Source organism: Aspergillus caelatus (assembly GCF_009193585.1).
Source record: "Aspergillus caelatus strain CBS 763.97 unplaced genomic scaffold BDV27scaffold_235, whole genome shotgun sequence".
NCBI lineage: Eukaryota > Fungi > Ascomycota > Eurotiomycetes > Eurotiales > Aspergillaceae > Aspergillus > Aspergillus caelatus.
The window spans coordinates 17,669-33,283 of record NW_022475498.1 but is presented as its reverse complement, the minus strand read 5'-3'; the positions used below and the strand labels follow the sequence as shown (position 1 = coordinate 33,283).

Here is a 15,615-nt window from a genome sequence, read left to right as displayed (position 1 = left end):
AATCACACTATACTTATCGCTCCATACATGATAGCAAAGGTAATTCCAGACCGTTGAGTTGAGTACTCTGTGGTTGAGGCGAACTAAACCTTTGTCCGCCGCCGGCTGCCGAACACTAAATGACGGTATTGTAAAATACCCAACATACCCACTACTACAGACCATAGCAAAATGATGGATTACGTGCATGCATACGCATTCATACCACGGCTGTAGAGTGTTAGAAGAACAAAATTCGATTAACTTTTCTTTGTACGCCTCCTTGCTTTGATAGCTTCAGGATAGCACAACTTTATATCCGGGATTAATATGATTAAATAATATTTTGCAATCGATCGCTGCTCGACAAGATGCTGAGGCTGAACATCTCGGTTCACTTTACAGCGCTCCATCGGATGCAAGGAGATGAAGTCGCCTAACTTATGAGGCAACGAACTAAGTTTACGACGATAATAAGTTGTTTTGATACAAAGGGCTCATCAGATCATAGTATTCCGACTTAAGTTCTAGTTGACATTTGTTCTATTCTTCATCGGAATTGATTTCTGGCCTGATTTTACAATTCAAGTTTCTTTATATTATGAATACCTGGTAAATGTCAGAATAGTACTATATCATGGTAGTATTTTATAAGCATCTAGTCGCAATAAACTCGACTATTAACTTCCAATAGGTCAGTTATTGTCGCAAACCTCCGATCGTGATGAACACAAAAATCTGACAATATTTCCGAATGAAAACGACAGTGCGGTTTGAAACCATTACCCAGTCTGTTGGGTGTGGATTTATCCCTTGCTGAAGGAGTCGAGACGGATGAAGGAACTATCCTGGTTAGTCTGTCCGCGTGTAGTATTGTACTTACAGACCTCAATACTAAGTGTCGGGACAACTGTCACATAGGATGACATATAATATGCATAAACTACTAGCTGTACCCACCGGATAAGCTTGCAGAGAAGGACCCCGTGCGCCGTGGTAGTTGCAATCATTCTGTACTGGGGTCCGGCTTGTTATACTATCTCAGACAAATTCTTATCCTCGATTATTAAACTAATACCAAACACACATACTATTGTACTTCTTACGAGATCCTTACTAGTGCTTGTGTGGGGGGAGATCCGATCATTGATAACCTCCCGAGTCCCGAGTACTAGTAGTACACAGTAGTAGTATAGTACTAGTAGTGGGGTGGAGAGATGAGCCACTCACCGTCGCATCGGATCTCGAGAGTTGTGGGTCAATCACAGACCGCCTGTCGGTCCTAGATCATTACTAAGGAACTAGTAGTAACTAGGGTAACCTTAGAGAATAGGTACCTAGATTTCTCGGTTGTCCAGGATCTTGGTAACCTGTCCCAAAGAGCTCCAGCATGAACATGATTAACAACACATCATCTTGGTCCACCCTATATAGTCCGTGCTCGGCCTTCAGACCCTTCTAGCTGTGCGTATAGACACATAATGTACAAGCATTTGGAAAATGTCCTTACCATGGCACCCAATCGGGAAACCGATCCATCTGGCTGATTGTGAACGGCAGATGATAACAGCTCACTCGTGATTATCAAACCTGACCTTCTACGGAAATACCGATGTCATTCTACATCTTATCAACTGTATGCTACCTAGATAGGCGAACAAACCTTTGTGATTTGATGTGTTACAATTATTCGAAGTAGTTCGAACTTAGTACGGATACTCGCCCCGGAACTTTCCAGCAGATGCCGCCGTTCATGCATTGTCTATCAATGGGGGTTTGACTACGTCTACTCTTATCTGAGCCTATCAAGATGGCGCAGTTCGAGATTTGGGGCTTGCCTCGCCTCGTATTGTGGCACAGCAATCAACACATAACACAGCTGTTGAGGTAAAAGTGATGGCGACGAAGAAGCGGTAACACCCAACATTGAGCCATTCCCTGTCCTTCCAATACTCCGTTGCTTGTCGCAAGCGAGTTTCAGTATGATATCAGAAGTATGATAAATAAGGAACGATTCTGACCAATGCGGTGTGACCACCTCAGTTGACCTCTGGCCTCAAACAGGCAAAACTTCTGCCTTGAGCTGACACATACGCATGCCACTAAACAGGGAGGTAAGATTCACCGAGCCTCCTGTGCGTTACCGGTGCGTTGTAAACCGAACCTCTCTCCAAACCATTGCAAATATTACGTTTGAAATGCACGCCTTGTCCCCTCCCTTCGGTCCCACTTTTTAATCTTCCAAAAATGACTAGCTTATCCATCGTGCAGGTGCCAGTAAATCCTATAGGCACATGGTAAGCGACGGTGGAGTCAGGCTACATATCATTTACATCGATATTGCATGCCTTGGCGAAATTGACTCGTTCTACCCAGCGAGGCCGTGAGCAATACATGTCAATTCTTGCAACCCCTTATGAGAGGCGCTTAGCTCCTTGACGCTGCAGCTTACCCGTGAAACTTTTGTGATAGCAGATATTAGCGCGCTGACCGAGCCCGAACGTTCGCCATCGGATCCACTTCCTGTATCCATGAACCCAGAAGCTAGTGACAGCTTCTCTCTCTTATCGTTCACCGACTCTCTACCACTTGCCTTGCTGGTCTGCCTTTCTCAATTTTCCATGCAGGGCGGGAGTGCAATCCCTCGTTGACCTTCAGCTCACCACAGACATGCCTTTCTGAGCAGACATTCAGGATGATACCAAACATGCTGTGACTGTCGTGACACCAATTGTCGCTATACTTCCTTGCTTGTATGGATCAGGGATGGTTGAGCTGTTTATATGCTACAAATATCCGCTACACGGAGCTCTATCCGTGTCTGCATGTAATCAACTCGTGCGCAGCATTCTCAAAACAAAGGCCCGTCAATTTACGTTGAAGCTTAAGTGTCAAAACTTGTTTCTGCGAGACGGGTTCCTTGCAAGCTTAGACCCTGTGGTGGTGGGCTCTACACTCGGTGTAGGAGATGCAAGTTAACCTAACAAGGGCGCCTTACCTCCTCCTTGTACAGGGCTCGTTGTTAAGTCGAAGTTTTATTTGCAGGCTGGACAGTAAGTCTCGGTGAAGCCTTTGTTGCGTATGTTTACTTTCCGCATAAATTACACAGAACCTCCCTTTAGATGACTATCTTATACGAAAACCTTCGGACATTGTCGGTGTCCGAGTGGTCGTGGCTCCTTGAAAGTGGTGAATGCCATAATAGCCTGCAGGAGAGGGTCAGCTCTGAATAGAGAAAACCGCGAAAATAGCTATTCGAGATCGTTCAGATAGCTATGACCGTGCATCTTGATATTAGGCTTGCCAAAGGAGATATTAAGGTGTAGAGTGGCTAATTAATGGGAGAATATGTGCTTATTGAAGTATAGATGTCCCTATTGAATCCTGCTTGGATGGGTTTAGTAGCAACGATAACGGGTAAGTAGAAGCAACGGTAGGTGATTGGGACATCCTAACAGATGCATTCCAATCAATATTCTATAGTATATTCCGCAGAAATCTCATACGAAAAATTATTGAAGGGTCATACATTTATATATCTATCTATTCTGATATAGGGCTGTTGTTCTACAGCAACAGTACATGCGTGTGCAGACATTGAACTGAAACCTGAACATGTGCTATTCAAGTACGTTGTCTATAAATTCTATATATCTCTTTTAAATTTCTCCTAGTAATAGATCTTGTCTTCGTAGACGTACAGATAATAGACTCGACTATTATAGATTTATACTTGCCCTATAGAGTAAAGCCGAATAGTTGCTCAGATAGTAATGTTCGCCAAGATATATACAACAACGATGTACATACCAGCTTGTTCCATATTGAGTTATTTCAACTTGCGAATGCCATCATACATGCATAGACATGCCACATAAGCCATGTCAAATTAAAATTGACACTATTGGATCTATAAATAATAGAGATAATCCAAAAAAAGAACGCAATAAATGTCTCTTCACCCGATTTTCAATACACCCGACAACGGGGAAGGAATGAGCGCCAAGGAAGCATATTTACAGTAAAATATAATCATTTCGTCGTCTATTTTTTGCCTATAATGCTAAAGCACCGGATCTATTCGGCTCCATAGCGAGCCCTGTAGTCCTTCAACCGCTGGATCTCGGACTCCCCGATCTTATCGCCCAGCTTCTCGATCAAGTCGTGAAGACCAATCACTGCACGAATGGGGATGTTTCCACCAAGGTCTCTCTGTGCAACGCCGATAGCGCTCTTGGGCTCAGCGTCGCTGACTCTTTCCTCGCGATCGAGTAGGACAACAATGCCGGTAACAATACCGCCTTCCTTCTGAATGATGCTCACGGCCTCACGGATGGCGGTTCCGGCGGTAATAACATCGTCCACAATGACCACACGCTTTCCTTTCAGAGGAGCACCGACAATGTTTCCTCCTTCGCCGTGGTCCTTGGCCTCCTTACGGTTGAAGGAATAGCTGACATTGTCCCAGGTTCCCTTAGCAGACGCGGAGAGAGAGTCTCGGACTGCTAATTCATTCAGAACGGAAGCGCACACCGGAATACCCTTATAAGCTGGACCAAAGATAATGTCGAAGTTGGGTGTGGTAGTACCGTCGGCCGCAACAGTTACGAATGGCGGGGCAGACAGGACACTGGCATAGGCAGCCGAGGTGGCACGGAGCAAAGGCGCAGTGTGGAGGAGAGAAGATGTGAAGAAGTACGGAGATTCACGGCCGGACTTAAGGATAAAGGAGCCAAAAGACAGGACATTATTCTTCATCAACAAGGGAAGCAAAGTCTCCTTGTAGTCTTGCTCAGCGGCAGGAGCAGGAATGGTAGCGGCGGACATTATTGTATTTCTTCCTTGCGACGACTTCTGTGTTGATAGAAGGTTTCAGGGTTCAGTGGAACAAGGCTAATAATTTGGGAGCCTCAATTGGTTAAACAAGAGAAATAGTCTGGAGTAGTGAGATTCGTTGGTGAGACTTGTTTTGGGAAAAAAGACGGTTATCAGCAACGATCGATGGGTCTTTTTTTTTTTTTTATGATTTTCTTTTAGGCAATTTCCCAAGGAGGGGCAAGGCGGGCTGAGGCCTTAGGCCAATGGCAGGAAAGAGGGGTCTGGGAGGAGGCCCGTGGATCGGACCGTCGTATCGTCTTAGCTCTCCCTCTCTCTTTCTTCCCCCCAGTTCCTCCTCCTTTGCTTTACCGCCCAATCTGCCTGGTTTAAACATCTTGGGGTGAACTGGTGTCCCTATATAGTCTTGCATCTCATATTCTGGGCACTAAATAACCCTCCGGCTCTGCTGAGGGTCTGTAACTGACCGATTGGGAGTGGGACACGTGCCACAGGACGACCTCCGAAGTCCGGCCTTCTTTACGATAGGTTATCTCACCTTCCCCTTGCTTTAACGTAAGGCCGGTTTTTTCCCCCCTCCCCTGGGCTTTTCTTCCTTCTGAGACCTGGCCCTGCAGCAGTTTTTCGTTCTTTCAATTCTTCTTCGTTTGTTTGTTGGCATATTCCCATTCAGTATATTAACACCGTGTTCGCTGGCAGGCCCGGTGACCGAGAAGAAGACCAGGAACGGTTTATCAGTGGTTAGGAGAGCTGTTTAACCTGGACAATTTGCCCCAATTCTTGTTGAGAAAAAGCCATTTTCCCTGTAAGTTTAACTATTTGGACCCTCCAGCCAAATTGTCGTTGTACTACAATTACCATTCCAAACGGATTCACTAATTCCGGTGCTATTATATAGTCTAACTACACACAATGCATATCAAGGAAAAGCTTGCCCAAAATGAGGCCGCTGGAAGAGTCGGCATCTCATTTGAGTTCTTCCCCCCCAAAACAGCGCAAGGTGTGCAGAACCTTTACGACAGAATGGACCGAATGCACGCATTAGGCCCATCCTTCATTGATATCACATGGGGTGCCGGAGGGCGGTTGTCAGACTTGACTTGTGAGATGGTTAATGTGGCCCAATCGGTGTACGGACTGGAGACCTGCATGCATTTGACATGTACAGATATGCCGACGGAGAAGGTTGATGCTGCCCTACAGGCCGCCTACAAGTCTGGCTGCACTAATATCTTGGCCCTTCGCGGTGATCCGCCTCGTGAGAAAGAGAAGTGGGAAGCTGCTGACGGCGGACTTCGTTATGCGAAAGACCTGGTCAAATACATTCGGGACAAATACGGAAACCATTTTGATATTGGGGTCGGAGGTTACCCTGAAGGCGCCGACGATAACCCAGATGTGGACCTCTTGATCGATCACCTGAAGGAGAAGGTCGATGCAGGAGCCACATTTGTTATCACACAGATGTTCTACGATACGGATCTTTTCATCAGTTGGGTAAAGAAGTGCCGCGCTAAAGGAATCAACGTGCCTATCATCCCTGGTATCATGCCAATCCAAACCTATTCCGCGTTCATCCGACGAGCAAACTGGACAAAGATTCATATTCCCGAAGATTGGCTCGAGACTCTGGAGCCCGTGAAGAATGATGATGCGGCTGTCAAGGAGATTGGAAAGGTCCTGATCGCAGACATGTGCAGGAGGCTTCTGGCAGCTGGAATTAACCATTTGCACTTGTAAGTTGGATTTCTCTGTCATATCAAAACCAGAAAACTCATGAACTTTTGCCAGTTATACGATGAATCTTGCCCAGGCCACACAGCTGGTCCTTGATCAGCTGAAACTTATGCCTTCCGAAGAGACACCGATCCAGCGACCCTTGCCCTGGCGGCCGTCGCTTGGTCTTAACCGTAGGGCAGAGGATGTTCGCCCAATCTTCTGGCGGAACAGGAACTCTTCTTACATTGCTCGCACGCAGACATGGGACGAATTTCCGAACGGCCGTTGGACCGACTCCCGATCTCCCGCTTTTGGTGAGCTTGATTCTTACGGCATAGGACTCAAGGGCACAAACGAACAGAACATTCAACTGTGGGGTGAGCCGAAGTCCATTCGGGACCTTTCGCATCTCTTCGTTAGATACCTGGAGGGTAAGCTGAGTCGGTTGCCCTGGAGCGACACTCCTATCAGCTCCGAAGCGAAAGCTATCAAGCCTAACCTAGTCGAACTCAATAACCGGGGTATCCTCACCATCAACTCACAGCCGGCTGTCAATGGAGCTAGGTCGTCCCACCCTGTGTATGGATGGGGTCCGAAGAATGGTTTCGTCTACCAGAAGGCATACCTCGAACTCTTGATCCCCCCGTACTTGCTTGACGAACTGATTGCACGCATCGAGAGTAACGAAGATCTTACATACCATGCGGTTTCAAAGAATGGTGAATTGCGGACCAACACCCACGATAGCCCCAACGCCTTGACTTGGGGTATCTTCGCGGGTAGAGAGGTTGTCCAGCCTACCATTGTTGAAACAATCAGTTTCCTAGCCTGGAAGGACGAGGCATACCGTCTAGGTGAAGACTGGGCCAAGTGTCATGCTGCTACGAGCCCCAGCAGGAAGTTGATTCAAGGACTTGTGGACAACTGGTACCTTGTTAACATCGGTGAGTTAAGCTTAAAGCTATTCCATCTTCATTTCACTTGCTAATCTCTTCTATCTAGTTAACAACGACTTCCACAACACATATGATCTCTTTGACCTGTTCAAGGATTTGAACGTAAGAGATTTCGACGTCGAAGTCACCGCGGACAACGCCGACTCGAAATCTCAGGAGAACGAAGCGGCCGGGGCTACCGCAAACTAATTTACGTACATCACGAACAACCCCAGCGGGCTATGCCTGCTCTATAACTTCTCTAGCATCTCTTCAACGATTTACTAAGACTTCTTAATTCAACATCTATATCTCAACGATACCTGCCTGGGGTCGAACCACCCCACGGCGCGAAATGGCTTATGGCGACACGAATTGAAGACCTCTCAACGATTTCTTCTTTGAGCGTTATTTAATTTCAACATGATTTTTAACATTCAACCTTATACCCCACCCGATTATTTTTATTTCTCATCGCGCGCGAGAAGAATCACAAATTCAACATCATAATCAAGTCTCCTTTAGAGCCCCAAGCTCAGGGGTCGTCAACCATGACCCCGCCTCCTCTTTCGCTTTTTATCTCCACATCTTTATCTCCACTTTCTATCTCGCTTTTTCTTTTCTTTTCTTTTCTTTTCTTCCTTTTCTTCTTCTTTTAAAACAGAGCAGGGCTACATAAAACAGGGTGATGCGATACCTTACGATAATTCAACACTATGGATGACAACGGAGTTGGGTTCATGAGAAACGAAAAAAGTAATCCTTTTCAACACGGGATACGGAGTTTCTTCATGAAGCATTTGATATATTTCACGAAATTTATTTATTCAACTCTTGAATAGACATATAGACAAAAAATCAAAACAAAATCAATGTGATGATGATAGTTACTTGCCTTCCGGCCTTTCCATTCTTCCTACTATTAGATGATGCGAGGGCTGGTCTATCTATATAGCACGCCTTTATACCCGAAAAGGATGCCTTGTATTACACAACCGTTCATAACGATAACTGACGTCGCTGGAAAAGACGTTCAAGCATAAGAATAATAAATAATACATGAAATGAGGACCCGCCACTCAAGTATACAAAAGTACAAGAACAATGTAAAAGTACTGAAGGTATCAGCTTGTCATACCCTGTAGAACTCTTCCTAGCGCCCCCAAAAACCACCCGAGAGGTCTTACAAACCATACAATCCAACTTCCGATGAGAATGACATACTCAACTGCACGCCCTAGGAGCATCATGATAGAACCAAGAACACCAATATAAATCACCACTTGACAAAGATCAGTTAGAAAACGAGCAAGATCTCTCTCACTTGGTCTAGGCCAAACTCCTGTTGTGGTGTAAATGGAGCAAGCCTGCAGGAGGTTCCTGAAAACATGCAGGCAGTGTTCAACCATGTTCAGAATACAGTTCAAAGCAATTTTGAACAGGACGGTCCTTGAATGCCGATTGTCTATTATCTGTGTAAAGAGGCCTTGAGCTTGCGCAGCCGACAGGAAGAAGACGTCCATGATCAGACTCATAGTAATTGAATTTAACAAGCCCCGGTAGTCTGCCTGTACCCCACTTGTCTGTAAATCGGCACGCAAATCAGTGACCTTCGAGCGAAGATGTTCTTCGTGTGTGTACTTGCCACCCGATTTGTCGTTTTCCTTGTGATCTGTCTTACGCTCATCCTTTGGATCGTCGACCTGTAGGCCATCTAATTCGGCTACCTCAACAATTCTAGCAGTCTGCATTGGCGCTTTTGGATATCGTTGATCCCTCGTGAGCGAACTGGCGGGGGAGATATCATGGCCCGAGGAGGGTATGGACTGAGACGAATCCGATATACTCCTTGCAGGGATTTGATAATCATTCTTCGGTGGAGCAGCAGGCGCTTTTGGTGGGGTGGTATTATGTATGCGTTGACCGAGATTTTCTGTGCGTGACTTTACCATGACGGGCATACGGATGTACCCACGTATGGCCCGACGCCTTTCCGCGCTCATATGCCCCAGTTCTGCTCGAGCTTGTGGTGTCCCCGGCACGTTTTTTACGGGAGTGTCTCTTGAAAATGAAGGCGTTGGCCAAGTTGCGTTGGATCTCTCCCACGAATTTTGGGTCGCTCGTCGTAATCCCGACGGTGAAGGGTGCATTTGAGGCTTCGACCTTACATCTTTGATGGTTTCGCCTGCTATTCGAGGCGGTATGCCTGAACGTTTCGGCGTAGCACCTCTCGTTTCCACTGTGTTCACCATAGTGCGTGTGATAGTGGGTGTGATAATGAACACATCGTCCCCATGGCTCTTTCTCTGGTCCTGTGTTCTTGTTGCACGGGCAGCATGGTTTGTGTTCTCTTTCCCCGAGACATGCGCAGGCGTCTCTGCCTTGTCCTGTCGTTGACATATAGTCTCGTGACACATCGTCTTCGGTGACTGCTTGGAGCATTGGGCATGCTTCGAACTCTGAAAAGTTGGCTTCCGTTCTTCTTGAGCGGCAGTCATTTCCTCCGATGCTGCTGTCGTTGAGTGGGTTTGCGTCATTATTTTCTTCCAATCTTTTGGTTTGGCCATTGGTGTCGACACATCCACTACTCTGGGGCGCTCGGTGGTTGACGAGAAAAACAAAATCTCGTCGGGATTTTTGTCGTACGGTCCCTTGATTTCCCTGCACCCTAAAAAAGAGCCGTCCGGATTAGCATCAGACACCTTCGGCTTTATTCTCGATGGTGACTCTTCCCAAATAGTGCTAAAGCGCTGTTTCCCAATCTCATCAGGTGAGTAATATCGATTATGACCAGACTGATACGTTGCCGGTTGTTCACCTGCCTCTGCAGAACGACTTGAACGTGAGTCCTGGCCGTCGAGGGTGCTAAGCTGTTTTCGTTCAGGGTCTGGCAGATACGGATTATCTTCGGGTGTCGTGGTACGTGGACTTGGAAGAGTATCGGGATCAAGCATCGTCTCTCCCTCTTTGTGCACATTCTCAATGCTCTTTTGAAACTCCACAATCTGCTCCACGCTCATTGTTGGCGGGTTTGGGTCTTTGGCTGAAGGCATATTGACAACAAATCTATCTTCCCACTCGGTCATTGAGCTACTAGGGCCTGACACTGGTGATATGGACGGGTGTGAATGAATTGATGAATCGGTAGTGTTACCTGTCTTATCAGGGGACCTTTGAGGAATCGTGTCATGGGTCTCGTGGCTTGTCGGTTTGTCCTTACTCGACTGGAATCCGTTATGATTTTCAGAATGCTCCTTGGAGTGGGACACAGGGCCATCTTGATTGCCGATGGTAGGACCCGCTATTTTGGTCTTGGACTTCGCCCCTTGTTCAGAACCTCGTTGACCACGGGTAGTTGGACTTGCAGTTTTTTGCTTGTGTTTGGCGATTTCATGTTTGGGTGAGCTAGCCAATGAAATAATCTTTCTATAGGCCTCTTGATAATAATCCTTCTGTTTATCTTTGCTCCGTGATGCTGTAGGCGGTTCCCGGTCGAACTTCCCTCGAACTTTCCGCCAATATTGCTCACGGTCTTTGTCTGTCGAGTTTGGTGATTCGCGATCCGACGCACCAGGGGACCGTTTCATCTGACCATGCCTTTTGACATTCTGCTGCTTTGTCTGAGGCGTGACGGATGTTTCCCTTTTTTGCTCCGTACCTTTATCTGCAAACGCTCTAGGCATGGGAAGCTTGGTAGCCTTGCCCCTTCGCAATAGAGTCTGTGGTGTTCCGGGGGATCCAATTTTCGGACCGGCCGACTTTTGGTCGGACCCCGGAGGATGTGCTCCATTTTGCTCGTTTTCCGCTTCTTGGTCACTGAATTTGGTACGTCTGCCGTTCCGAGCTCGAGGCTGGAGGTTGAGTAAATGCCCTTTCGGTAAAGGAATATGTCCCTCCATTTTGGATCGATGAGGTTGGCTAACAGTCTCGACTCTTAGGTCAGGTTCAGCCCTTCGACTTACCCATTCCTTCTTAGAAGACCGCGGGTTTCCTTGTGTCTGTGAGGGTGTAGTGTGATTACTACGCCTTCTGAGGCGTTTGTCGTGCGACAATGAAGCTGATGGCTCATTGAAACACGACAGAGCATTTGCAAAGAGAGTTCGAGAGAACATTTGCTCTGCAGGCTGATTTCGAGTTGTAAAGGGATGACGTGCGTAATGATACGATTGGAATGCTAAGGAATCCAACTCACCACTTCAAGGAATGCAACAAGAGACAGGAATCGCTCAGCATGGAATGTGTGCCCCCACTCTGACGATATTTGGTATGGCAGTTGCACACGCGCTTGGTCGGTTCCTTTCGATTTAGGTCACATCTGTGGAAGCAGCGACGCCCCTGCCTATCTGGCATGCCCCAGGCGGGATCCTAAGTAACCAAGTAGGAATTTTAGGAAATAACGGGAAGACTGGACATATTTTGGCTTCCTCATTTGCGGGTTGACTTAAGTTTAATTTCCAAACGTCGCAACAATGCGACATGCAACATATAATACAGTGGCTGGCCGCGTGTGTTATCAGCCTACATTCCCGAGTTGATATGGTTCGACACTGTGCCCCTTGAACGCAAAAGGAATATATCTTACAGCTGAAGAAAAGATCAAGGACTCCCAAACTCCCCACCCATATGCTTAGTTAAATGTTGTCCACAAGACTATATGCGGTGAACGGTATAATAATTCCGAGGAATGCGTGATGCATCAGCCTATCATGAAGTTATCCCCCTTTCCACTAGGAACAACTCATAAATCTGCATTGTTTAGAACCTTCCTGTCTGGCGACGTAAGTCGAGATGACTTCGTCTTGAACCTGATGCAATGGGGCTCGCGTCACCAGGAACATTGCTCCTCTTCAGCGGACTAGACGGCTTCTTCATTGGACTTGCACCTCGCTCCCTATAAAAGAAATCTCCAGTACTCTGAAGACGACGGTCAAAGTTCGTGGAACTTGATTTCCTCAACGGGGAATTAGCATGCGAGTAAATACCCAAACTGCCACCATCTCCCGTGGCGGCAGGGGTTTGACGGAACTGCGGCTGCCGAATTGACGAGATCGGACCTCGAACAATAGGAGATGTGTCCCGCAAATGACTTGGTGTTTGCAGTGGGCCTTGGTATTGAGACGGGCCAGAGGGGGTTCCAGCTAGTGATTGACGTCCAGAAGAGATACCATCCGGGTCAACGTGTTTAAGGTAGTTGGGGTTCGGGCTGGTTTTAAAACCCCGCTGGACAATGAATGTAGGAGTATAAGTGTCCACTTTGTTAGACTTGGATTTGGAGCCGGATTGGGTGACATCTGCGTCGGAAAACTGGGTGCCGACATCTCTCATTAAAGGCTGAGTTCGAGGATGCACATATTTTGTGTCGTACTCTTTCAACACTTCTTTATGTACCAGGGTAGAATCCTTTGCCTGTTGCTTAAAGGAGGATGATAGGAATGTCATCTGTACTGACAACAGCGTTGTCAAAACGATTGTAGTCACAATGGTGACACTTGGGCGCGGATCTGATAGTTGTGTAGGCAGGAATAGCCAATAAACTAAAACGTGTCCAGGGCTAAAAAGGCAGAACAACCGCAGGCAAATCGGTAGAGGGTCCCAGACTGCAAGCTCCCACACGTCGCGCTGCGCATCGGGGTGCGCTCTTGATCGTGTCGACCCAGAAATCGCATTTGCAAAGTATCGCAGCGGTGAGGCTGGAGTTGAGTCAACACGTACACGGTGAGCCGATGGTGTCGCAGGTGCGCGATCAATTGATGCTTCAAACATGCGATAGTGTCGTTTGCGGTAAAATGTATAGAAACCATTGAGCCCGGTAAAACCAACGAGTAGATGGACGACGAACGAAGCCTGTGATGATGGTGTTCATTAGCGCCAAAATAAGTTATATACCGAGCCTGGACCTCAAAGATATAGGTGGTGATGATCTATGGCTATCGAAAAACAACTTACAAACCAGCTGAGCCAAGGTGTACCTCCATCTTCGCCGAAAACATCGTCTATGGCTCTCCCGCCACTGGGTTGAGTGTTGGCTCTTGCGATTAAAAATACCACATTCAAGACCACACCCAGAGGCAGCGCCCAGTCCTTCTCAAACTGATCCCAATCATTTGCATCTATCTCTTCCGACAGCCATAGGAGAAAGTCCAAGGGGTTTAGATAAGATTTGATACGCTCTGCCAATGGTTGGCGGCGTATGAGCCGGGGCATCGTGACGCCAGAGAAGCTACGATAGTAGCGCGAGAAACTGCAGATCAAGAAAGGTTTTAGCCTTTTGAGTGGCGCCAAAAGGTATAGAGGAATCAGCAACCAGATTTACCTATGGTAAGACAAAGATAAGAGGCCGAGAGCAAGTCTTCCGTCCCACTCGTGTAAACATACAACAACGACGAGAAAAAGTGCATACAATGGTGCTTAGGTAAGCTGTGTCGGGGCCACTTTATGACGACTGCCCGATCAAGCTGCGGGAAGTCGAGACTCCACGGGGACAGTGTCACCCTTGTCTTAGATCCCACTTGCTTTTGAGCTGTTCCCTTCGCCGACCGCTCATATCTATCATAATGGCGGCCCAAGCCAAGGTACATTTCCACTTCCCTTCTTATCTGCACGGATTCGACGACTGACACTATACAGGACCGGCAGTTCCTTGCTGTCATCGGAGATGAAGAGTAATCTACAGCCTGTGGGGTTATCCTGAACCAAAGTTTTGCTAATTTCCTATATCAGCTCGGTGACTGGACTTCTTCTCGCAGGTGTTGGCGTAAGTATTTTCAAGAGCGCTATAGCAGCCGACAAGTCCGATGGTGAGCTAACCGGCTTCTCAAAGCATGTCACAGATCCCCCCGACTCCCAACGGAATTTCCTCGTGGTAGACTCCAAGACCGAAACCTCTACGATTGAGAAAGCGTTCCAAAACTTCACCCAAGAAAGAAAAGATATTGCTATCGTTCTCATCAATCAACACGTACGTTATGCAAGCGAAGTGCTTCCCCCAACAGTAAAAAAGTTCAAGCTCTTCATAGTTGGTCGCCGTGCTTACGGAAGAATAGGTTGCAGAGCGCATCCGCCACAGTGTTGATTCCTTCGCCGATCCATTTCCTGCCGTTCTAGAAATCCCAAGCAAGGATCACCCATACGACCCTGAGAAGGATAGCGTGCTTAAACGGGTGCGGCGTCTGTTTGGGGAATAGATCCAGGGAGTACCTTGTTCTACCTTTGTTTGCCCTCATCGTGTTATAAGTGTCATATGTGGTTGTGGGATAATGGAACTGTGCAAGGGGATGATACCCAATTTATTTAAGAGTTGTTCATATAGACTCGTATATGCCTACCATTGATAAGTCAGAGAATGGCATTCATCCGATTTTGAATGCCAGGACGACTATTCTGCGGAAGAAATCGTCTTTGACATCTCGTAAATAGAATGTGTGGGATTTTTGTGTCCGGTAAACAGTGAGCTGGTAGAAACAGTAATTGACAATACGCCAGGCGTGCTCGACATCTTGCCCTCAACGGAAGACTAGTCACTTCAACATCCATCCAGCGGAAATGAAATCGTAGGTACTCAATTGACAGCGAATTGGGCCCATCCCAATCTTCCGATAAACCTCTGCCGACGGCCTACAGATGTATGCGACGTGCCCTGGATAGAAACGTATAGATCTAGAATGGACTGAGTATGGAATACGCGTAAAGGAGACCTGTTACATGTAAGTTTCGCAACCAGAATTTTCGCCTATTTGGTCCTCTAAGGATCAACGTAACCGTGGCGCAAATGGGGGCCAGTACTTTGAAAAAGCGGCGGGGGAGATCGCTACACCGCCAGAGGAAGTCTAGCCTTCTTTTGGCTAATGTTGACGAGATGAAGTTGTAGGGACGATACGAGCATGGCTCTCATGGTCCAGCCTTCCGCTATTGCTGAGATATTCTAAGGTCATAGGCAGAATAATCATCTCATCCAATCCCATTTCTAGAGAAGCTTGTGAAGGTGGGTCAATCTCCACGATAGGCGTTTGGGCTCCATAAGCTTAGTTGCGGACGGATATCATGCTTCAGACCCATGAGGCTTCGATTCTCGTCATGGTGAGCAACAAGATACATATCAGAGATCAAGATGTCTCATGTCTGGTTCGAAAGTTTAGCACGATGCATT

The 15,615-nt window shown here is 47.1% G+C and overlaps 6 protein-coding genes across 6 annotated transcripts; 3 read left to right on the top strand and 3 right to left on the bottom strand.

The window, feature by feature from the left end:
* Window positions 1-3,830: 3,830 nt before the first annotated feature.
* On the bottom strand, window positions 3,831-4,962 carry BDV27DRAFT_135313 (orotate phosphoribosyltransferase). Its single transcript, XM_032068510.1, has one exon. The coding sequence runs from the start codon at window positions 4,804-4,806 to the stop codon at window positions 4,057-4,059; it is 750 nt and encodes a 249-aa protein (XP_031923054.1). The 5' UTR covers window positions 4,807-4,962; the 3' UTR covers window positions 3,831-4,056.
* Window positions 4,963-5,727: 765 nt separating this feature from the next.
* On the top strand, window positions 5,728-7,679 carry BDV27DRAFT_162116 (methylenetetrahydrofolate reductase (NAD(P)H) MET13; the record flags this gene model as incomplete). The annotated part of the gene is made up of 3 exons (XM_032073331.1): window positions 5,728-6,551; window positions 6,607-7,478; window positions 7,537-7,679. The coding sequence occupies 3 exons, from the start codon at window positions 5,728-5,730 to the stop codon at window positions 7,677-7,679; spliced, it is 1,839 nt and encodes a 612-aa protein (XP_031923053.1).
* Window positions 7,680-8,480: 801 nt separating this feature from the next.
* Window positions 8,481-10,619, bottom strand: BDV27DRAFT_135310 (putative NTP binding protein). Its single transcript, XM_032068509.1, has one exon. The coding sequence runs from the start codon at window positions 10,553-10,555 to the stop codon at window positions 8,594-8,596; it is 1,962 nt and encodes a 653-aa protein (XP_031923052.1). The 5' UTR covers window positions 10,556-10,619; the 3' UTR covers window positions 8,481-8,593.
* Window positions 10,620-10,656: 37 nt separating this feature from the next.
* BDV27DRAFT_135309 (uncharacterized protein) lies at window positions 10,657-11,073 on the top strand (the record flags this gene model as incomplete). The annotated part of the gene is made up of 1 exon (XM_032068508.1): window positions 10,657-11,073. A coding segment is annotated over one exon (217 nt), but the record flags the coding sequence as incomplete, so codon positions are not given.
* A 784-nt stretch (window positions 11,074-11,857) lies between these two features.
* On the bottom strand, window positions 11,858-13,824 carry BDV27DRAFT_135306 (Nur1/Mug154 family protein). The gene is made up of 4 exons (XM_032068507.1): window positions 13,783-13,824; window positions 13,416-13,710; window positions 12,052-13,313; window positions 11,858-11,966 (listed from the first exon to the last, which is right to left on the bottom strand). The coding sequence occupies exons 2-3, from the start codon at window positions 13,671-13,673 to the stop codon at window positions 12,225-12,227; spliced, it is 1,347 nt and encodes a 448-aa protein (XP_031923050.1). The 5' UTR covers window positions 13,674-13,710; window positions 13,783-13,824; the 3' UTR covers window positions 11,858-11,966; window positions 12,052-12,224.
* Window positions 13,825-13,948: 124 nt separating this feature from the next.
* Window positions 13,949-14,799, top strand: BDV27DRAFT_135304 (H(+)-transporting V1 sector ATPase subunit F). Its single transcript, XM_032068506.1, has 5 exons — window positions 13,949-14,041; window positions 14,097-14,131; window positions 14,190-14,223; window positions 14,290-14,427; window positions 14,513-14,799. The coding sequence occupies exons 1-5, from the start codon at window positions 14,024-14,026 to the stop codon at window positions 14,651-14,653; spliced, it is 366 nt and encodes a 121-aa protein (XP_031923049.1). The 5' UTR covers window positions 13,949-14,023; the 3' UTR covers window positions 14,654-14,799.
* Window positions 14,800-15,615: the final 816 nt, after the last annotated feature.

Bases quoted from the DNA above. Each gene is read 5' to 3' on its own strand.
- BDV27DRAFT_135313 (XM_032068510.1), bottom strand. From the start codon at position 4,806: ATGTCCGCCGCTACCATTCCTGCTCCTGCCGCTGAGCAAGACTACAAG.
- BDV27DRAFT_135310 (XM_032068509.1), bottom strand. From the start codon at position 10,555: ATGACCGAGTGGGAAGATAGATTTGTTGTCAATATGCCTTCAGCCAAA.
- BDV27DRAFT_135306 (XM_032068507.1), bottom strand. From the start codon at position 13,673: ATGCCCCGGCTCATACGCCGCCAACCATTGGCAGAGCGTATCAAATCT. The intron at 13,314-13,415 runs GTAAGTTGTTTT...CCATCATCACAG, and splicing joins CACCTTGGCTCAGCTGGTTT to GCTTCGTTCGTCGTCCATCT.
- BDV27DRAFT_135304 (XM_032068506.1), top strand. The intron at 14,132-14,189 runs GTAATCTACAGC...TTCCTATATCAG, and splicing joins GCTGTCATCGGAGATGAAGA to CTCGGTGACTGGACTTCTTC. The intron at 14,224-14,289 runs GTAAGTATTTTC...GGCTTCTCAAAG, and splicing joins TTCTTCTCGCAGGTGTTGGC to CATGTCACAGATCCCCCCGA.